Here is a 24,015-nt window from a genome sequence, read left to right as displayed (position 1 = left end):
ACTAGATTTATGTATGAAGGATATTATTGATTGTTTGGTTGCCAATTCATGTTATTATTATTAGGTTGCCCCCCTCATGTCCTCTCATCAATGCATTCTCTCAAAGCCTATGTAGAAGCAAATATGCATCCTGGTCTCGATTCACCAATATTGGGCCTCCATTTTCTCCTCCTTGAGGTGGTTGTTTCATATTTTTATTCTAATCATTGTTATTGCCAATACCCCTAAATGTTATAGCATTTCGTGCAAGGTTCACATTTGAGGTTGTACTCGAGTTATAGTCATAGCATCCCCTATTCGAATCATTTATTCAGCTAATAATCGAAAACTATCATTTGTTGTTTGTGTTGAAATTGCTACAAATTTTTAAAATATTCTTAAATATAATATGTATGAAAATAGTAGAATATCCTAGAACTATAGTGTGTATGAATATGGTAGAAAAATCTAGAACTATAATGTGTATGAATATGGTAGAACAATCTAGAACTATAAGTGTATAAGATAGAATAATCTAGAACTATCATGATACTAATCTATCATGAAAATTCTAGAAAGACCTAAAGTAATGTAGAAACATTCATCACCATTGAGAGGTTGGTGACTTGAGCCTATAAATAGGCAATTGGTATGTTATAATTGATCATCCAAGAAATCAATGACATAGTCTTCTTTCTAAAACAATTCTCTAAAACTATCAACTACCAATAGTGATATCAGAGCTACGTTCGGTCATACATTGGGCGTAGTTATATTACCTACCTACCATTCCAAAATCCTCCCAACTACTTCAAAAATTTCCTTTGTACTATTAACCCACTCCAATAATATTTTTTCTAAGCTATGGATAACACTACTCAATCGTCAACTATTTATGTCCCTATCTTCAATGGTGAAAATTATGATTTCTGGCGTGTTAAAATGGAAACATATTTTTCATCTCAAGATTTATGGGACATAGTAAAAGAAGGCTTCACCGTTCCCACGGATACTTTTGCTCTTAATGCATCTCAAGAAAAAAAGTTGAAGAAAAATAAACAGAAAAATTCAAAGGAGTTGTTCACCTTGCAACAAGCGGTAACTGATCCAATTTTCCTAAGAATTATGGGAGCTAAGACTACCAAAGAAGCGTAGAACACATTGCAGGAGGAGTTTCAAGGAAGTGTTAAGGTACGTGCCGTTAAAATTCAATCTCTAAGAAGAGATTTTGAACTATTGAAGATGAAGGAGTCTGAGACAGTTAAAGATTATTATTCTAAAGTTAAAGAAATAGTTAATAAAATGAGAGCTTTTGGGGAAGATATTCTTGACAAGAAAAGTGTTGAGAAAATTCTAATTACTATTCCCCAAAAGTTTGACCCAATCGTGACAACGATTGAGGAAACCAAAGATCTTTCCACTCTATCAGAGACAAAACTTGTGGGCTCTCTTGAAGCATATGAGAAAAGACTATATAGGCATAAAGAAGATATACTTGAAAATGCCTTCCAGTCAAAGTTTAAATTTTATCCCCAAAACAAAGAAAATGGAGGAAAGAAAAATTATGGAGAAACTTCCAGAAGAAGAGAAGGTTCTAGGAATTTCCTTAAGAACAAAATAGATAAAAATCCTCTAGGCAATATATGCAAAAGGCAAGGCCACGCAGAGTAAAATTGTTGGTTCCGTAATATGCCACAATGCAACCATTGCAAGAAGTTCGGGCACGTAGATAAAAATTGTCGCAACAAAAATAGGCATCAAGCCAATATCACAGAGGAGCATGATCAAGAACAATGTATGTTCTATGCCACTCAAGACTTAATAAAAGAAAAGGGAGGAAACTGGTTCTTGGATAGTGGATGTAGCAATCACATGGCCAAGGATGAGACTATTTTCAAAAGCATTGATGAGTCTGTAAAAGTCAAAGTTCGACTGGGAAATGGAAGTGTGGTTGAATCAAAAGGCAAAGGCACTGTCATGGTGGAGACAGATAAAGGTACGCGACTCATCCATAATGTCTTACTAGTTCCCTGCCTAAAAGAAAATCTTCTAAGCATTGGCCAAATGATGGAGATAGGCTACACACTTCACTTTGAAGGAGGTGTATGCAAAATCTTAGACAACAAAAATAAAAGGTTTGAGATAGCCCAAGTAAAGATGAATAAGAGCAATAGAAGTTTCCCTCTAAATTTAAAATATGCAACAAACATTGCCATGAAGGTACAAGTTGATGATTCATGGCTATGGCATCAAAGATTTGGCCACTTCAACACACATGCCTTGAAGTTGTTACATAAGAAGAACATGATGAGAGATCTTCCAAGCATAAAGGAGAACAATGAAGTGAGTGAAGGATATTTCCTTGGTAACCAACACCGATTTCCTTTCTCAACAAGTGGAGCATGGAGAGCGAAAGATCTATTGGAGCTGATACATACGGACGTCTATGGACCAATGAGGATGCCATCACATGAGAACAACAGGTACTTTATACTCTTCATTGATGACTTCTCTATAATGACATGGGTATATTTTCTAAAAGAAAAATCAAAAGTCTTTGGAGTATTCAAAAATTTCAAGGCCCTTGCTGAAAATCAAAGTGGAAAATGGATAAAAGTACTAAGAAGTGATCGCGACAAAGAGTACACCTCTCGCAAGTTTGAAAGATTTTGTGAGGATGAAGGCATTGAGCGATAACTTACAGTCGCATATTCTTCTCAACAAAATGGATTATCCGAGAGAAAGAATCGCATAGTTATGGAAATGGCTAGATCGATGCTCAAGGAAAAGGGACTACCTAACACATTCTGGGCTGAAGCAGTCTACACTGCTGTTTACATACTCAACAGATGTCCAACTAAGTCTGTAAAAGATAAGACTCCAATTGAAGCTTGGAATGGGAAGAAGCCATCAGCAAAGCACCTAAGGGTCTTTGGATCTATATTCTACATTCATATTTCAGACGTGAAGAGGCACAAGCTTGAAGACAAGACTATACGAGGTATCTTCCTTGGTTATAACAATATCTCTAAAGGCTACCGTGTCTACAACTTGCAAACTAAGAAACTCGTCATCAGTCGAGATGTTGAAGTTGATGAGTACGCTTCTTGGAATTGGGACGAAGAAAAAATGGAGAAGAACGTTCTTATACCCGCTCAACTACCTCAAGAAGAAGCTGAGGAAGAAGACCCAGGTGAACCACATTCACCTCCACCACAACAACAAGATCAAGAACTATCATCACCAGAGTCTACTCCAAGACGAGTAAGATCTTTGGTGGACATATATGAAACCTGTAACTTGTCCATACTTGAACCTGGAAGCTTTGAAGAAGCGTTAAAGCAGGAAGTATGGGTCAAGGCAATGGAAGAGGAGATACAGATGATCGAGAAAAACAACACATGGGAGTTAGTAAATCGTCCCCATGGAAAAGATATCATTGGGGTTAAGTGGGTCTATAAGACAAAGCTCAACCCTGGTGGCACCATACAGAAACACAAGGTGAGGCTAGTAGCTAAGGGTTACTCACAGCAACCCGGAATTGACTACAATGAGACATTTGCACTAGTAGCTCGTCTTGATACCATAAGAGCTCTAATTGCTTTTGCATCACAAAAAGGATGGAGTATCCATCAACTAGATGTCAAATCCACCTTCCTTAACGGCATACTTAAAGAAGAGATCTATGTGGAGTAGCCACAAGGATTCGTGTCTGAAGGCAAAGAAAGCAAAGTGTTAAGACTAAGAAAAGCACTCTATGGTTTGAAGCAAGCACCTCGAGCATGGTATAGCAGAATCAATCAGTATTTCATGGATCAAGGATTCAGGAGGAGCAAGAGTAAGCATACACTTTACATCAAGTCTCAAGGTCAGAACACTCTCTTACTCTCTCTATATGTAGATGATCTTATCTACACGGGAAACAATACTAAGATGATGATGGAGTTTAAAGAAGACATGATGAAGACCTTTGAGATGACCGACCTTGGTTTGATGAGTTACGTCCTCGGCATAGAGGTAAGTCAGAGAAATGAAGGGATATTCATCTTGTAAAAGAAATACACAGAAGGCTTACTTAAGAAATTCAAGATGAATGGTTGCAAACCTATTGCTACTCCACTCATAACAAATGAGAAACTACAGAAGAATGATGGAGCACCAGAATCTGATGCATCCAAATACCGAAGTCTAATTGGAAGCCTCCTATATTTGACAACTACATGACCTAACATAATGTATGCTACAATTCTTTTATCAAGATTCATGCAAAGCCCAAGTCAAATACACTTTGGAGCAGGAAAAAGAATTTTTAGGTATCTACAAGGAACAAAAGAGTTAGGTATATGGTATACTACCAAAACCAACTTAGAATTACTTGGCTACACCGACAGTGATTGGGTAGGTTCGACAGATGACATGAAGAGTACCTCTGGCTATGCTTTCTCACTAGGATCGGGAACATTCTCTTGGGCGTCGAAGAAGCAAGCTACAATAGCACAATCAAGAACAGAAGTAGAGTACGTGGCAGTTGCTGAAGCAACGAGTCAAGCTATATGGCTTCGTAGGATACTTGAAGACATGGGAGAAAAACAAGATGAGCCTACTAAAATCAACTGCGACAACAAATCAGCAATTGCAATGGCGAAGAATCCAGTTCATCACAGCAGAACAAAACACATAGCAATCAAGTATCACTTTATCAGAGAAGCTGAAGCAACTAAAGAGATCAAACTCGACTATTGCATAACAGAAGATCAAATTGCAGACATATTCACAAAGGCGTTGCCGAGACCAAGATTTGAAGAATTATGAGCTATGCTCGGAGTCACAAAAATTTGCATCAAGGAGGAGTGTTGAAATTGCTACAAATTTCTATAATATTCTTAAATATAATATGTATGAAAATAGTAGAATATCCTAGAACTATAGTATGTATGAATATGGTAGAAAAATCTAGAACTATAATGTGTATGAATATGGTAGAACAATCTAGAACTATAAGTGTATAAGATAGAAGAATCTAGAACTATCATGATACTAATCTATCATGAAAACTCTAGAAAGACCTAAAGTAATGTAGAAACATTCACCACCATTGAGAGGTTGGTGACTTGAGCCTATAAATAGGCAATTGGTATGTTGTAATTGATCATCCAAGAAATCAATGGCATAGCCTTCTTTCTAAAACAATTCTCTAAAACTATCAACTATCATCTAATAAACTACTAACAATTTGAACTAATGGATTTAAGACAATTGTTATATGTTGAGACAACATGTTCACCATATCATGATTACTGTGATCCCTTTATTATCTTAAGGTTGTTAAAGTATTGTTTGAAATCCTTGCAAACAAAGACTCACTTTCTCCATTCCTACCTAAACTTTTTAATTGTTCTGACCCATAATAATAAGCATTCCCTTAACCATTTTTGTTTCAATTTCTATTTTAGGAAGTAATTGAATTTTACCCCGATATTCCATTGAAGGTTGAAAAGAATCTAACTCTACACCTTGAGGTCTACAATTAGGCATGCCCCATGGATACCTCAAACTAAGAGGAGTTCCATTATTATTTTTATTGAATGCATGAACTCCACGGTATGAAGTTCTTGTACCCATTGTGGGTATGGTGATAAATGGAAGGATTTGTTCCAATCTTGTATCCGATAGTAAATATGAATTTGAATATATTGGCATAGCAGTAGTGCTCATCATATTAGACGCTGGTGTAGAAGTTGTCATACTTGATGTAAGAATTGGTGTCGTAGCATCTGATGCATTCATCGATGTCATCACATTCGATGTACTCATCAACAACATTGCATTGTACGCATTTGTCATAGGAGCAGTTGTTGTTGCACTGCCAACTTGCATTGTCGCTATGCTCGAATCTCCATTATTATTATTGTTTCGAATCTCCATTATTATTATCCTTATTGCTCATTGATAAAAAAAATTGTCGATTTGTTTGAATTAATATTTTGAGTGGCAAATATAACTCTACCACTCCTTAATCTCCTAAACTATCTTCCTTTACACTAGTTTAGTTTGTAAAGTGGCAACACAGTCTCACTAGGCATGCCAATTTGTTTGGGATGGAATTCATTTGAGTAATAAAAAAATAAATGTATTGATCTTCCATTCTCAATTATAATCAACTACAAACAACTTATTTTATTCAGTGGCATAGAATCACAATTATGAGCTCTTTTTGGATAAACTAACGGTTGATATGACTTTTGTGACACCCTCTACCCTCACAAATAACAAATAAAAGGAAATAAAAATCATACATAATTTATTTAAAAGTTTTTAAACCCATAATAATAAAAGGAAAAAAATCATTGAAAGTTTTTTTTCTTTTAAAAACACATTTACTTTAAAATCAATTCAAAAGGATAAAAGGTTCACATCCACTTAGTGAAAACATAGTAAAAATTGTTCGAATAAAAGATAAAGTTATCCCGACTCAAAACAAGGCCGTTCATTCTGAATAAATAAATAAAAACTAAAACAGAAAACATAACGCAATTATATCATTCACGGAAATTATAACATGCGAAGTAAAATCCTATGCCCCGATGTCATACTTATCAGAGCATATCCCTCTCACAGACTAAGTCTCTCCATCTCTAGCATGAAACTCATCATATAATGGCTCACCTGAAACAAAATGGCAATCAACTCTAACACAAATACACACCGGGAGTGAGTTATCACATTCGTATATAATTAAACATTAGAGCATGTGAAACATATAATACTTAAAGCTGAATTTATATAAATAACATCACTTCACAAAATCACTCACATTATTCACACCCATTCAAGTTCACACACACCAGAAAATAACATCAAACCACAACTGTTAACTCAATGAAAGTCAAACACAAGCGTTATGCAACAAATACGCTAGACTCAAGCCTACATGCAATGTGGTACCATTTTTCAGTGAAAAACCTCATCGGACACCTAGGAGTACATGACGGGACATGCCTCACAATGGGTAAGTCAGGTCACTCTCACTAAGTGAAATCATAGGGAGACCAGTCAGGGTCACTCTGTTTTGCAAGACCGCTCCAACCATATGGGGATCAGCACAGGTTTAAAAGAGCATTCAAACTGGATATATTTACCCCTAAGGCCTAGACTTTGAGGAGTCCATCTTCACACACAGTTAATTATTATAACCAAAGGACATAGGGGTGTGATGCTGCTTAATGCCAAACTCAGAAAGTCCAGGCCATAAGAATCATTCATACAAAAAAAAATCCATTTGAGGTTTGGCCATTCACGTTAGGGGATCGTATATAAAAAGGAATTAACGCGTGTATATATATATATATATATATATATATATATATATACAATTCAAAATTTGAAATCAAAGCTTGAAACATGTAAATGATTTACGTAAAATTCAAAGCCAGAAACATAAAAAATATAAAAACAAATTTTGCACGAGTGAAATTCAATCACAATGACTAGCGAAACAATTTAAAAAAAACATAACTTAATTTTGGAAAGAAAAAAAAAACAACCCAAAATAATCCAGAATTGATCCTCTAAGGATCCCTATACATGCTTCTTATAATCCCCAAGTCTGAGTAACTCATCCCTTACCTCGATGTAGTCACTCAAGCATTCTCCGTTAGCAATTGTGGCGTTTCTGGTGCTCTCTAGAGCTCCTCCTCCGGTTGCTCTATTAGGGTTCTTGTGCATCAAAAAAAGGAAAAAGGAACAAAAGGTATTTTTTTGTAAAAGCTGCTTTGGGTTAAAAGTTAGTTTATATAGTGAGGGAACTTATGACCTAATTAATTTTATATATTTATTTATTTATTTGTTAAAATGGAAAACCCAAAAGGCACGACTATTACAATTCCATCCCCCTTAAAACAAGTTTCACCCCCGAAACTTACTGGTATCAAATAAGGTAGGATATGCATCACACATCTGACCCTCTAGTTCCCAGGTGGCATCCTCACCTGAAGCACTTCCCCATACTACTTTGACCAAGGGAATCTCCTTCCCCTTTAGTTGTTTAACCATACGATCGTCAATTCTCAGTGGCAGTGTTTCATATGTCAAGTTCTCTTTCACTTGAACGTTGTCCAACTCGATCACGTGCGACGAATCATGAACATATTTTCTGAGCTGAGAGACATGGAAGACACTATGGAGATTTGAGAGAGATGGTGGCAAGGGCACCTGATACGCAATTGGGCCAACACGCTTTAGGATTTCAAAGGGATCAATGAATCTAGGTGTGAGCTTATAGGACTTTAACGCCCTACCAACCCCAGTCCACGAAGTGATTCTCAGGAATACATAATCACCTACAACAAATTCAAGGTCCTTTCTTCTCCTATCATAGTAACTCTTCTGCCCACTCTGGGCTGCTCTAATCCTTTCTTGGATCAACTTGACCTTTTTAGTGGTCTACTGAACTACCTCAGGTCCTAAGGCAATGCTCTCACTGGAATCTACCCAGCATAGAGGTGTCTTACATCTTCTACCATACAATGCCTTGTAAGGTTCCATACCTATACTAGAGTGAACAATATTGTTGTATGTAAATTCTATTAAGGGTAAGAAACTATCCCAGCTACCCCTCTGCTCTAACATGCAAGCTCTTAAGAGGTCCTCTAAGGATTGGATGGTGCGCTCAGTCTAATCGTCAGTCTGTGGGTGGTAAGCAGAACTTAACCTAAGCTTGATCCCCAAGGCTTTATGAAGACTCTCCCAAAATCTAGAGGTAAATATGGGATCTCTATCAAAGACTATGCTAAAAGGAACACCGTGTAGCCTAACTATCTCACTAATGTACAAGCTAGTCAACCTCTCTAAGGAATATATGATGTTAATTAGGATGAAGTAAGCAGATTTCGTCAACCTGTCTACAATAACCCAAATGGAATCTAAACCTTTGGGGGTCCTAGGTAACCCCACCATGAAATCCATGAAGATGTTATCCCATTTCCACTCAAGTATCTCTAAAGGTTGCAACTACCCTAAAGGCTTTTGGTGTTCTATCTTAGCTTTCTGACACATTAGGCACGCAAGGACAAACTCATTAACTTCTCTCTTCATACCCGGCCACCAAAACATCTGCCTAAGGTCCTAGTACATCTTAGTCGCTCCCAGGTGGATACTCATACTACTTTTATGGCCCTCTTCCAAGATCGTTCTCCTAAGCTTGGGCACACTAGGAACACACACCCTATCCTAGAATCTCAAGAGTCCATCAGGCCCCACTTTAAAACTACTCTCTCTCCCTGCAACTATGGACTTTAACTGGGCTGACAAGAATGGGTCAAACTTCTGACCCTCACGAATCTCGCTCAAGAGTTCGCTGGTGACTCTCAACATACCCAACTTAATGCTACTAGAGGTGATCTCACATGTCAAACTTATGTCTCTAAACTACTCTAAGAGGTATAACTCTCTAACCATCAAAGTAGACATCTGAAGGGATATCCTACTCAAGGCATCAGCTACTACATTGGCCTTACCTGGGTGATAGCTAAGCTCAAAATCATAATCCTTAAGGAACTCCAACCATCTCCTCTACCTCATGTTAAGCTCTCTTTGATCAAACAAATATCTAAGGCTCTTATGGTTACTAAACACCTCAAATTTAGATCCATAAAGGTAATGCCTCCAAAGCTTAAGAGCAAAAACTACGGCTGCTAACTCAAGGTCGTGCATGGGATAATTCCTTTCATGTATGTTGAGCTGTCAAGAAGCATAGGCCACTACCTATCCCCGCTGCATAAGCACTCCACCCAAACCCATCTAGGATGCATCACAGTTGATCGAGGTCGTACCCGAATCAAATAAACATTAAAAATGCAGTATCTAGGAAGTGATCCTAGGTCGTCTCCCAATGAGCAATGGTCAACCAAACGTTCATAACAGATATTAGGAAAATAGTAACGAATTGGGGGGGGTCTTTGCTTTTGTAAATTCAACAACGAATAGATGTGAATTAGAAAATATCAAAATTAAAACACGTTGTTTTCCCTTGATTCATAAGCAAGTCTCTTATCCTAGGTTATGAGAGTTTATCCTTTATCAATTCAACCACTTAATCCAACCCTAAATTAAATTACTAAGCGAAATTTAACATAAGGCATTCATTATGTGATTAAGCAACACATACACCAATTAATCATGAACGATCATTAAGCATGAACATAAATTAAGCGCAGAGATAATTAATCAAGCACTAAGCATGCATGAATTAATAGCAACAAATACAAAGTAATTGGTGAAGAGGAAAAACTGATCAGAATTTAATAGTAATAATAGAACCTCAAAGAGAGTTGTGCTTGATCCTCAAGAGAAAACAACGTTGGAGACTTAGTCTTCCATTAATCAATAGAAAATGAAATTGTAATAGAAACGAAGAAAACTAGAATTATTCTCCAAAACGAAAAAGAAACTAAAATGAATTGAGAGTAGCACTCTAAAACTAAAATGAAAAAGAGAGAGAGGAGATGAGAGAGAGAAGAGAGCCTAAACTAGAACCTTGATGTTGTTATATAGTTTTCAGCCCCAAAGCATACAAATCTGTTTTAAATCCAAGCCCATAAATAAAATAAAATCTAGATAAGATAAGATAAGATCTAGATGAAATAATATCTAGATGAGATCAAATCTAAATAATATCTAGATAAGATAAAATCTAGATAAGATAAAATTTGGTAGAATAAAATAGTCTACTCTCTTCAAGTCCAAGTCCAATTCTAGATTCAAGCCCAATTGCTTATAATTCTCCTGAAATTAAATTAAAAACACAAAATTAATCCAGTAGGCCCAAATGATAAAACTACATAATTAATTTGACAATTAAGGCTAATCAGTAATTAAAATGGTGACAAAAAGGATTAAGAAATATGAGAAAATGATGACACATCAAATCCCCTCACACTTAGCCTTTTGCACTCCTGGGCAAAAAAAAAAAAACAAAGCAAGGGACAAATTCAGAGACATTAAAGAGAAACAAATAGACACAACAACAATTACATATTTCTCAATGAATCTCAAGGAATGAAAAAAAAATGGGTAACATCTAACATGAAGAGATCCAAAGAGTTAAGACATTCGTGAAAATCATCCAAGCAACCCAATCATGGCAAAATAGTTAATCAACTCAAGAATGAAAAGTGATAAAGCCTCACAAGATATACACTATATCTCTCAAGTGTCTAGGCTACTATTTACCCTCAAAGCACCCATGAAAACCAACATCACATAAACTTGGCAAGATTCTAAAATTGACAATCAACCCATAAACACAAGCACATGAGGATCAAAAGGTCTTTTAAGGTTGTAATGGGGCCAAGGACAAGGTAGGGAAAAATATGGAATAAGTAGCTAAATCCCAAAGGAATAGAGGAGCAATGGGGAATAAGTGCATATTAAGAAAAAATAAGAAAACCTAAAGATAAAATTTAAACGCAAAGAGTAGAGCCAAGAGTCTCATCATTCTTTTTCCATTTAAGATCTTATTCACTCAACTTTATTGCTTTTCTTTTTCTTTTTTTCTAATTGATTCAACTTTTTTTTTGGCACTGTAGCATTTGAGAAATAGCATATCATTCAGCATGTCCAACATTTAACCAGTATACAATGTACATCAAGTATGGCCAAAAATACATCATGAAGCATAGCCAGCGAAATATGTTATCCAACAAAACCACCCACACTTATTCCCAAAACAATTCCAAAGCTCCAAAATTCCTTAAGGTTAAGGTGAGATCATGGTTTTTCACTTAAGGCTTGTAATGAGCTTCAAAACAAAGAAAGGGAAACATAGGCTCAAAGGGCTATCAAAGGGATTAATTCAAGGTAAGTCCATTTGGCTAGAGGCTTATAAGAACAAAATTGCCTAAATCATTTCCAAATATGCATGTGAATTAGGAAGCATCAACAAGAATCAAGCCAAGGCTATTGTGCAAGCAATCAATGGGGCAAAACACACCAAATGATTATGATGATGGCTCAAATTCTCACAAAGGTAAACTTATCACTTCCAAATTGAGCTTTCAAAACTATCATGACATGTAGAGGAAAAACAAGGACTTCAAATCACAAAATGTCAAGCGACTTTTATTTTCAAAACAATTACCCATTACTAGAACATATCCTATAATTCAAAGAAAAATATGCAAAGTTGTACATGCAAACAGAATTGACCTAAAATATTAAACTAGAAACCCAACAAAACTAACAAAATTAACAAATTTAACACAACTAACAAAATTAACAAAACTAGTAAAACCAAAGAACACTCCCCCTATACCTAAACAACACATTGTCCTCAATGTAACACAAGTAAAAGATTAAAAGCAATCAAAACATCAAATAGAATCAAACAAATGTAATAAAAGTAAAGAAGGAGATAGGAAAAGAAAAACTCTCTAAGTCATGGTGGAGGAAGAGTAGGGTGGAGTAAGGAAGTCTCTTCCACCACTACGTCCACTAAAGAAGGGTTTGTGAAGAATGGTAAGTCAGTGTCCATTGACCTTGAAGCTCTTGTTTGTGGAGTCGCTTTTGATCTCAACTGTACCATAAGGAAAAACATTAGTAACAACAAAAGGACCAATCCACTTAGACCTCAACTTACCACTCATGAGTCCAAGCCTAGAATTATACAATAACACTTTTTGCCCAACCATGAAGTCCTTTTTAATTATCATGCTATCATGGAACTTCTTGGTCTTTTCTTTGTAGAACTTGTCATCCTCATACGCTTCTAGGCGTATCTCATCTAACTCACTCAGTTGCAACTTTCTTTCCTCACCAGCTTGATCCATAGAGAAGTTGTAGGTCTTCACTGCCCAGTATGCTTTGAGCTCAATCTCCACTGGAAGATGACATGCCTTTCCAAAGACAACCTGATAAGGAGACATTCCTATGGGTGCTTTGTAGGTAGTCCGATGTGCCCAAAGAGCATCATCAAGCCTGGTACTCCAATCTTTCCTGCTTGGCTGCACAAGCTTCTCTAAAATTCTCTTGATCTCCCTGTTAGAAATTTCTGCCTGTCCATTGGTTTGGGGGTGGTATGGTGTGGATACCCTGTGTACAACCCCGTACTTTTTAAGCAAGGCATGCATTGATTTGTTGCAAAAATGGGTTCCTTGATCACTAACAATTGCTTTAGGTACTCCAAACCTGCAAAACATATTAGATCTAACAAAATCTGCAACAACCTTAGCATCATTAGTTCTAGTGGGCTTGGCTTCCACCCATTTTGAAACACAATCAACTGCAAGGAGAATGTAAACATAACCAAAAGAGACAGGAAAAGGACCCATGAAATCTATGCCCCAGACATCAAACACCTCATAGAATAGCATAGGTTGCTGAGGCATTTGTTGTCGCCATTTAAGTGCACTTCCTGCTTTCTGACACTGCTCACAACTACTACAAATCTTCCACGCATCTTTAAAGATGGTGGGCCAATAAAAGCCACAGTCAAGTACTTTGCGAGCTGTCCTTTGAACACCCAGATGACCTTCCGGTGCGGAAGAATGACAGAACCGCAGGACTGAGTCAGTCTCATGATCTGGAATGCATCGTCTAATGACCTGATCACTGCACAATTTCCACAAGTAGGGGTCATCCCAAATAAAATGCTTAACATCACTTTTAATTTTATCTTTTTGAGCTTTAGATGCTAAGGGAGGAAAAACAGAAGCAACTAAATAATTGACAATGTTAGCAAACCAGGGAGTAGAAAGAGAATCAAAAATACTATACAGTATATACAAATGATCATTCGGGAAATCATCCCGAATGGGTGAATCCTCATCAGACACACGTTCGATCCGACTCTAATGATCAGCAACTAAATTTTGTGCTCCGCTCCTATCACGGATCTCCAAGTCAAACTCTTGGAGCCAGAGCATCCATCGAATCAATCTAGGCTTTGAATCAGCCTTCTTCAACAAGTACTTTAGAGCTGCATGGTTAGTATAAACAATAATGCGAATACCAAGCAAATAAGAATGAAATTTTTCAAGAGCAAAAACTATGGCTAGTAGCTCTTTTTTAGTAGTGGTATAATTCGCTTGGGCAGCATCTAAAGTCCTAGAAGCATAATATATCACCCTAGGCAATTTATCAATTTTCTGAGCAAGGACAGCTCCCAATGTATAATTTGATGCATCAAAAGGGGCTGTCTAGTCGGGTGCTTGGATGATGGGGGTGGTAGTCAATGCTCTTTTGAGGCAATCAAAAGCCTCTTTGCATTTATCATTAAAGTCAAACTCCACCTCCTTTTGCAACAAGTTGGATAGTGGAAGGGCTACTTTGCTAAAATCTCTTATAAAGCGCCTGTAGAATCCTACATGACCAAGAAAAGATCGCACCTCTCGCACGCAAGAGGGGTAAGGCAATTATGAAATAACAAAATTTTTTGCAGGATCTACTTCAATGTCCTTATTGGAAATAATGTGGCCTAAAACTATACCTTGCTCAACCATAAAATGACATTTTTCAAAATTTAGAACAAGGTTAGTTTTAGTGCATCTATTCAAAACCTTTTTCAGACTATCCAAACAAATATCAAAAGATGATCCATATACAGTGAAATCATCCATAAACACCTCTATGCAATTTTCTAAAAAATCATTGAAAATACTAATCATGCACCGCTGGAAGGTACCAGGGGCATTGCACAGGCCGAAAGGCATCCTCCTATAGGCAAAAGTGCCAAAGGGGCAGGTGAATGTGGTATTTTCCTGATCCTCGGGAGCAATAGTGATTTGCATATAACCAGAAAAACCGTCAAGGAAACAGTAGTGAGATTTACCTGCCAGGCGTTCAAGTATCTGGTCAATGAATGGCAGGGGAAAATGGTCCTTTTTGGTAACCTGGTTCAGCCTCTTATAGTCGATGCAAACTCTCTAACTGTTCTGCACCCGAGTAGGAATCATCTCCTCCTTCTCATTTTTTATCACGGTGAGGACGGTTTTATTCGGGACTACCTGGATGGGACTCACCCATTGGCTGTCGGAGATAAGATAAATGATTCTAGCTTGCAAAAGCTTGGTTACCTCCTTCTTAACTACATCAAGAATAACCAGGTTGAGTCTTCTTTGTGGCTGTCTTACTGGTTTAGCCCCATCCTCTAAATTTATCCAATGCATACATGTGTATGGGCTAATACCTGGAATGTCAGCCAGGGTCTAGCCTATAGCCTTCTTATGCTTCTTGAGAACTGATAACAGCTTCTCCTCTTGCTCATCGGCAAGGGAGGCAGATATAATTATTGGAAAACTTTTGCTATCATCCAAGTAAGCATATTTTAAATTTGATGGCAGAGGCTTCAATTCTGGTGTAGGCGGCTAGATAATGGTAGAAAGAGATGGTTTCTCAGCCTGTACCTCATAAAGAAAGTCAGAGGTATGTGTACTTCCTAAAACATGGTTAGTTTTATCTGACTCTAGAGGTAAAACATCACCAGACATGTAATCAATATCAATTTCAAATTCACTCTCAGCATCAAATTTAGCCATATGATCAAGTACAAATTCAGATTCAATGCATGAAGAGTGACAGGCATGCAGATTAGAATGAAGATCAATCATGTATTCATCAACAATATGGTCAATTATTTCAGCGCAAAATACAGAAAGATCTTCAGATGGATGTTTCATAGCATCAAGAATATTAAAATGAACAGTTATATCACCAAACTCCATAGATAGTGTGCCTGCATATACATCTATCTTAGTTCTAGCAATTTTCATAAAAAGGTCTGCCTAGAATGATGGGAACTGATCCTTGAGAAAATCCTTCCTCCATATTCAAAATATAAAAATCAACAGGGAAAATCAGTTCACCAACTCTAATTAAGACATCCTCTATGCAACCAGCAGGATAGGCAACACTTCTATTAGCTAAATGAATTACCATATCAGTTGACTACAAAGGACCAAGAGATAGAGAATTAAAAATAGACAGAGGCATAACACTAATAGAAGCTCCTAAATCTAGCATGGCATTGTCAAACTTATTGTTCCCTATAATACAAGGTATGCTGAATGTACCTGGATCTTTACATTTTTCAGGGATTTGGGGAACATATTTACCAATCAATGCGGAGACATTTCTGCCCATACTAATTCTTTCACTTCCTTTAAGCTTCCTCTTATTAGTGGACAGCTCCTTCAAGAATTTAGCATATCTTGAAATTTGCTTTATTGCATCCAGCAAAGGTATGTTTACCTCTACTTTTCTAAATGTTTCCAAGATCTCCTTCTCTGCCTCTTCCATTTTTTTGTTGGAAATTGCTCTTGGAGGGAATGGAAGAGAGATATGTTGCTTTTGTAAATCAGAATTACTAGTGGAAGATTCACCTGCATAGAAATTGTTAGGTAACTTACTCTTTAAATTTTTGTCATCAGCTTTTTCTGGAGTAGAGTAAAGTTAGGCAGGTTCATTTGCAGATGAGGAAGATGTTGTTGGTTGAGGTCCTTGACACTGCTTTCCCGACCTCAATGTAATGGCACTCACATTTTTGGGATTCTGGACAGATTGAGAAGGTAATTTGTCATTATTCTGGGACTGTTGTTGATTTAACTGTGTAGCCAATTGTCCCATCTGATTAGTTAAGCTCTAAATGAAGGCTCTGGTCTCTTGTTGAAACTGCATGTTTTGCATAGTCATTTGCCTCACAAGTTCTTCAAGGGAAGGTTACGGAGGAGCCTCAACTGTTTGTTGTTTCTAGGGCTGTTGCTGTTGTTGTTGTTGTTGTTGTTGTTGTTGGATTGGTGGAGGAACGTATGGTCTGCTTGGGCTAGCAACATTCTGAAAATAAGGTTGTTGTTGTTGCTGTTGTGAAGGATTCGACCATCTAAGGTTGGGATGATTCCTCCACCCGGGATTGTACCTGTTGCTGGAGAGGTCATAATTGTTCTGTTGTGGCTGATTTTGCTGCTGAGGTTGAGGAGGTCTATTGTAGATGTTTGCAGCATAAGCTTCAGGCTATTCAATTGCTTCAGATTGTTGCACATAAGGGCAAAGGTCTGTGTGGTGGTCGGCAGAGGAGCATAAACCACAGAGTCTGGTGACAGGTGCAGATTTTTTATTCATGGCCAGTTGGGTTACCAGGTTAACCAAGGCATCTAGTTTACCTTCAAGCTTCTTAGTCTCAGCTGATGAAGATGAATTTGTGGCTACTTCATGCACTCCTCTAATGACAATAGCATCATTTCTGTCACTAAATTGCTGGGAGTTTGAAGCCATCTTCTCAATTAAATTTCTGGCTTCAGCTGGGGTCATGTCTCCAAGGGCTTCACCACTGGCAGCATCTATCATACTTTTCTCCATGTTACTGAGTCCTTCATAAAAATATTGGAGAAGAAGCTACTCAGAAATATGGTGGTGAGGGAAACTGGCACATAGTTTTTTAAATCTCTCCCAGTATTCATATAGGCTCTCTCCATTGAGTTGCCTAATGCTTGAAATATCCTTTCTGATGGTCGTGGTCCTAGAAGCAAGGAACAAATTTTCTAAGAATACTCTCTTGAGGTCATCCCAACTCGTGATGGACCTTGGAGCAAGATAATATAGCCAGTCCTTTGCCACTCCCTCTAAAGAATGAGGAAAAGCCTTCAGAAAATATGTGATTCTCCTGGACATCTGGGGGTTTCATGGTGGAGCAGACAATATGGAATTCTTTCAGATGTTTGTACGGGTCTTCACCTACAAGGCCATGAAACTTTGGAAGCAAATGGATCAGTCCAGTTTTAAGAACATATGGGGCATCCTCATCAGGGTATTGGATGCACAAGCTTTCGTAGGTGAAATCAGGTGCAGCCATTTCCCTTAGAGTCCTCTCATGGGTTGGAGGTTGTGACATGTTCTCAGAATGTTCAAAACTATAATGCTCAAAATCAGGATGTTCAAAATTACCAATAACAAAATGCTCAGGATGCTCAAAAGGTACAAAATGATGCCTAACTAATCTATGAAATGTCCTATCTATCTCAGGATCAAAGGGTTGTAAGTCAAATGAATTGCCTCTAGTCATACACTACATTCAGCATGCACAACTAGTTGCCTTCTTATGCAAGTAACAGTGTAGGTTTGAAGTACAGCTACCCTCAAATGATATCCAAATGACTTGAAATTTTGTGAGCAACACCCTAAAATCATGAAAAGATGGCACAAAAATTTTCAGGCAAAAATTCAAAGTCTAACTATGGAAACAACCTAAGGAAAGTTTAGAAAAATAAAACAATAAAACTTGAAAAAAAAAACTAGTAAACAAGCGATTTTGGCTAGCTAGAGACCTCGTCCGACTACCACGGTATGGGAAATTTTTTTCTACCCCAAATATATATATATAATAATAGTCATTCTGATACTCGGAGCAAAAGTTATGGCCGTTTGAAGTTTTGCTAAACACAAGTTCTCAAATTTTTTTGAATCTCTCAAATCTGGCCACACCAAGTGTTCCTGGTATTTTTCACACAAAATATGAGTCAAAAGAACCTACCACACCAAAATTCAGCCAAAAATAACAACCCTAACTATCAAAACAAAAATCGCTAATTATATTGTCAGCAGCAGTCACTAATTTAGTCGCTAATGGATTTGCACTACTACTCTGTTTCCCAGGTCAGCAAAAGTGGTCGCTAAATCCGTCGCAAAGCACTATTCACAACAAAACACAAAAACTGAAACAGGGGAAGCGCTGAACAGAAAAACTAAAACAAAACACCACACTAAACAAAATAACAAGACACTAACACAACATGAAAGCATAAAACAACTAAACATAAAACACGAATCACTAGCTATTATGAACCTTTGAACACTGCTCCCCGGCAACAGTGCCAAATTTGATCGAGGCCGTACCCGAATCAAATAAACATTAAAAATGAAGTATCTAGGAAGTGATCCTAGGTCGTCTCCCAACGAGCAATGGTCAACCAAACGTTCATAACAGATAGTAGGAAAATAGTAATGAATTGTGGGGGGGGGGGGGGGGGTTGTTTGCTTTTGTAAATTAAACAGCGAATAGATGTGAATTAGAAAATATCAAAATTAAAACACGTTGCTTCCCCTTGATTCACAAGTAAGTCTCTTATCCTAGGTTACGAGAGTTTATCCTTTATCAGTTCAATCACTTAATCCAACCTTAAATTAAATTACTAAGCGAAATTTAACATAAGGCATTCATTATGTGATTAAGCAACACATACACCAATTAATCATGAACAATCATTAAGCATGAATGTAAATTAAGCGCAAAGACAATTAATCAAGCACTAAGCATGCATGAATTAATAGCAACAAATACAAAGTAATTGGTGAAGAGGAAAAACTGATCAGAATTTAATAGTAATAATAGAACCTCAAAGAGAGTTGTGCTTGATCCTCAAGAGAAAACAACGTTGGAGACTTAGCCTTCCATTAATCAATAGAAAATGAAATTGTAGTAGAATTGAAGAAAACTAGAATTATTCTCCAAAACGAAAAAGAAACTAAAACGAATTGAGAGTAGTACTCTAACACTAAAACGAAAAAGAGAGAGAGGAGATGAGAGAGAGAAGAGAGCCTAAACTAGAACCTTGATGTTGTTATATAATTTTCAGCCCCAAAGCTTACAAATCTATTTTAAATCCAAGCCCATAAATAAAATAAAATCTAGATAAGATCTAGATGAAATAATATCTAGATGAGATGAGATCAAATCTAAATAATATCTAGATAAGATAAAATTTGGTAGAATAAAATAGTCTACTCTCTTCAATTCCAAGCCAAATTCTGGATTCAAGCCCAATTGCTTATAATTCTCTTGAAATTAAATTAAAAACACAAAATTAATCCAGTAGGCCCAAATGATAAAACTGCATAATTAATTTGACAATTAAGGCTAATCAGTAATTAAAGTGGTGACAAAAAGGATTAAGAAATATGAGAAAATGATGGCACATCAACAGTACACCACAAAGGGTTCACTCGGGTTAGGTAACACTAAAACTGGTGCAGTGGTCAACCTTTTCTTAAGGGTACAGAAACTACTCTCACACTAGGCATCCCACACAAAAACTTGACCCTTATGAGTAAGCTTAGTCAAAGGTAAGGTTAGCTTAGAAAAACCCTCTATAAATCTACAGTAGTATCGTGTTAAACCAAGGAAACTCCTAATCCCAAACACCGACTTAGGACTCTCCCAACTCATCACCACCTCTACCTTGGAAAGATCTACTACTATCCCTCCCCTAGATATAACGCGCCCTAGGATGCTCACCTCCTCTAGCCGAAAATCACACTTGGACAACTTAGCATACAATCTGTTGTCTTTGAGGGTTTGCAACACAACCCTTAGATGCTCCTCATGTTCCTCTCTAGTCTTAGAATACACCAAGATATCATCTATGAAGACCACTACAAAACTATCTAGGTAGGGGTGAAAGATCCTATTCATATAATCCATGAACACACCAGGGGCGTTGGTCACACCAAAAGGCATAACCAAGTACTCATAATGGTTGTAACGGGTCCTAAAAGCAGTCTTCAGAACATCCTCAGGCTTCACTCTAATTTGGTGGTAACTTGGCCTGAGATCTATCTTACTGAACACACAAGCCCCTACTAATTGGTCCATCAGGTCATCTATCCTAGACAAAGGGTACCTATTCTTAATCGTTACCTTATTTAGCTGAAAATAATCTACACATAGCCTCATAGTCTCATCCTTCTTCTTAACTAACAACACTGGCACTCCCCAGGGTGGCACACTAGGCCTTACGAACTGTTTCTCTAAGAGCTCCTCTAACTGTTTCTTAAGCTCACTCAACTCTACAGGGTACATCCTATAAGGTGCTATGGATATAGGTCCAGTACCAGGCATTAGGTCTATAGAGAACTTGACTTTTCTCTTAGGTGGTAATCCTGAAACCTCCTCAAACACCTCTGGAAACTCCCTCACCAATGGTATATCACTCACAGAGGTTTTGGTCTCGACATTCATACTAGCTAATATCATGTATACTCGTGCATCCTCCCTCAAAGATGCCTCGACTTAGTTAGCAGACAAAAACATATCACCTTCACTCACACCAGACTCAGGAAAGACAACAGATTTCTCAAAACAATTTAATAAGACGTGATTGGAAGATAACTAGTCCTGTTGGATCGAGTGGCCTCAGAATAATTAAGAAGGGGAGGGTTGAATTAATTATTCCTAAACCTTTACCAATTAAAAAATTACTCTTTTAAGGCTTTTACTAAATTGTTAAGAAAATGAGGAGTAGAAGAGAAAACTTAACAGAAAGTAAAAGCGGAAATTACATGCACAGCGGAAAGTAAAAGAGTAGGGAAGAAGGAAACAAACACACAAGAGTTTTTATACTGGTTCGGCAACAACCCGTGCCTACATCCAGTCCCCAAGCGATCTGCGGTCCTTGAGGTTTCTTTCAACCTTGTAAAAATCCTTTTACAAGCAAAGATCCACAAGGGATGTACCCTCCCTTGTTCTCTTTGAACCTAGTGGACGTACCCTCCACTAGAACTGATCCACAAGAGATGTACCCTCTCTTGTTCTCAGTCAAACTCAAGTAGATGTACCCTCTACTTGTACCACAAAGGATGTACCCTCCAATGTGTTGAGACAAAGATCTTATGCTATTAAACCTTTGATACTTTGTGAATGGGGATACAAAAGAATTCTCAGGCGGTTAGTCCTTTGAACACTTTTGTATTAGGGAATGGGAAGAATCAAAAGAATTCTCATACTGTGTCGTTTTGAATTCTTTGACAAGGGAGAAGGGAGACACAAAAGAATTCAGGCGGTTAGTCCTTTGTTCTTTTGGAAAAGGGAGAAGAGAGACACAAAAAGAATTCAGGCGGTTAGTCCTTGGCGAATTCTTTTTGGCAAAAGGAGAAGAGAATGAAAAGATGAATAGCACAAGTTTTCAAGGTTTGGAAAACCAAAAAACTTCAGAAAGCTTTTGGTACAAAGAAGAAGAAGAAGTTCAAAGAGATTCAAGGCTTGCAAAGGATTGTAATCAAATGATTGGAAAAGTATTCAAGATGCTTGAAATGCAAAACAAAGCCTTGCTTTTATAGACTCTTCATGTCTGGTCAAGACAACCATTTAGAAGAGTTATAACTTTTAGAAAAACTTAAAACCAATTTGAAAAAGTCAAAAACCTTTTTGAAGAGTTACATCTTTTGTTTTATTCAGAAACAGCCACTGGTAATCGATTACCAAATTAGTGTAATCGATTACACAAAGCTTTTAAGTGAAAGGATGTGACTCTTCACATTTGAATTTGAATTTCAACATTCAAGGGCACTGGTAATCGATTACCAAAACATTGTAATCGATTACATCTTTTTGAAAATAATTGGAACGTTGTAAATTCAGTTTTGAAAACTTTTTCAAACTCATTTTGCTACTGGTAATCGATTACAACAATATGGTAATCGATTACCAGAGAGTAAAAACTCTTTGGTAAAAGGTTTTGTCAAAAATTCATGTGCTATTCAAAGTTTTGAAAAAACTTTTTAATACTTATCTTGATTGAGTCTTCTCTTTATTCTTGAATCTTGAACCTTGAATCTTGAGATCTTGAACCTTGAATCTTGATTCTTGTCTCTAGACTTTCTTCTTGAGTTGTTGAATTCTTCTTGATTCTTATCTTGAACTCTTGAATTGTTCTTGATTCACTTGAGTTGTTCTTTGATTGATCTTTGAGCTTTTTTTCATCACCTTTGTCATCATCATTGTTATCATCAAAACACCTTTGAATCACCTTTGATTCACCATGAAGCTTTGCTTCTACAAGTCCATACCAAGAATAACATCAATCTGACTCAACGGTAAAACAACTAAATCAATCAAAACTGTCTATCAGAAATTAAGACATGACATTGCAAGCACACATCAGAAGTTAAAACAGACCCACTAGCATATGTATTCACAATCAAGTCAAATTTCAAGGAAGACATAGGTAAGGAAATTTTTTCAACATAGACACGAGAAATAAACGAATGTGTTGCACGTGAATCATACAATACAACCAAGGGAACTTGACTTATGAAACACATACCTTGGATGAGATCATCAGACTATGCGTCATCAGCACCACTAAGACCAAACACTCTCCCTATGGTCCTCAGTCGTCCGTTCTGGTTATTCAGACTTCCACTTCTCTTCTCCTTCCTCTAATGTGGGCAATTGGTACTGATGTAGCCCTTACCTCGGCAGTTGAAACAAGTCACGTCACTATCTGGGCACTCACAAGCAAAATGACCCATCTTACCACACTTAGCACACCGGGTTGGCGTAGCAAGTGTAGTAGGAGCACCACCACCGCCTCTACCAGTAGGCTGAGACACCTTGTTAACTGGCTGAGAACTCCCACCAGCTAGGTGATGTCCTCCACTGGTCCTCTGTCCCCCAGAATGGTTTCCATATTGCCCAGGAGGGGCAGAATATGGCTTAACACGATTGTGAGTCACGGGCTTCTTCTCTTTCCCATGACTAGCATTGGCATTCCTGTAAAATGCAACCTTTTCCCGCTGATCCTCGTCAAAGATCCTACACATGTTTGTCAACTGTGCAAAGTTATGAATACTGTGACAATTCACCATCATCTTTACTTCTGGTCGGAGGCCATTGACAAATTTCACACATTTGGACCTCTCCCCAGATTCCCCCTGATAATGAGGAAAGTACCTTACGAGGTTCTCAAACCTCGCTGCATACTCTGCCATCGTCATGCTCCCTTGTTTCAGCTCGAGGAACTCCATCTCCTTCCTGTTCTTCACATCTTCTGGAAAATACTTCTCCAGAAAAGTCTATCTGAAAGTCCCCTATGGAACAAAAGCACCACCTGCTCCCTCTAGATGTGGGCGAGTGTTCTCCCACCAGTACTCCGCCTCATCTTCCAACATGTGAGTAGCAAACAACACCTTCTGCTGGTCCTAACACTCTGTCACCCGAAAGATCTTCTCAATCTCCCTCAGCCAAGCCTCAGCACCCTCAAGATCATAACCCCT

General features: G+C 37.6%; 2 protein-coding genes across 2 annotated transcripts; both read right to left on the bottom strand.

The window, feature by feature from the left end:
* Positions 1–6,598: 6,598 nt before the first annotated feature.
* On the bottom strand, positions 6,599–8,523 carry LOC102667693 (uncharacterized). The gene is made up of 3 exons (XM_006592998.1): positions 8,434–8,523; positions 7,902–8,190; positions 6,599–6,645 (listed from the first exon to the last, which is right to left on the bottom strand). The coding sequence occupies exons 1-3, from the start codon at positions 8,521–8,523 to the stop codon at positions 6,599–6,601; spliced, it is 426 nt and encodes a 141-aa protein (XP_006593061.1).
* Positions 8,524–23,178: 14,655 nt separating this feature from the next.
* On the bottom strand, positions 23,179–23,766 carry LOC106795263 (cleavage and polyadenylation specificity factor subunit 4-like). Its single transcript, XM_014764664.1, has one exon. It carries the CDS (start codon positions 23,764–23,766, stop codon positions 23,179–23,181), a length of 588 nt encoding a protein of 195 aa, XP_014620150.1.
* Positions 23,767–24,015: the final 249 nt, after the last annotated feature.

This window comes from Glycine max, chromosome 12 (assembly GCF_000004515.6).
Source record: "Glycine max cultivar Williams 82 chromosome 12, Glycine_max_v4.0, whole genome shotgun sequence".
Classification (NCBI taxonomy): Eukaryota; Viridiplantae; Streptophyta; class Magnoliopsida; order Fabales; family Fabaceae; genus Glycine; species Glycine max.
This window is presented reverse-complemented; position numbering and strand designations above follow the sequence as displayed.

Bases quoted from the DNA above. Each gene is read 5' to 3' on its own strand.
- LOC106795263 (XM_014764664.1), bottom strand. From the start codon at position 23,766: ATGGAGTTCCTCGAGCTGAAACAAGGGAGCATGACGATGGCAGAGTAT.
- LOC102667693 (XM_006592998.1), bottom strand. From the start codon at position 8,523: ATGGAACCTTACAAGGCATTGTATGGTAGAAGATGTAAGACACCTCTA. The intron at 8,191-8,433 runs GTAGTTCAGTAG...ATTGCGTATCAG, and splicing joins GCATTGCCTTAGGACCTGAG to GTGCCCTTGCCACCATCTCT. The intron at 6,646-7,901 runs GTAAGTTTCGGG...ATTTTGTTTCAG, and splicing joins TCCTACCTTATTTGATACCA to GTGAGCCATTATATGATGAG.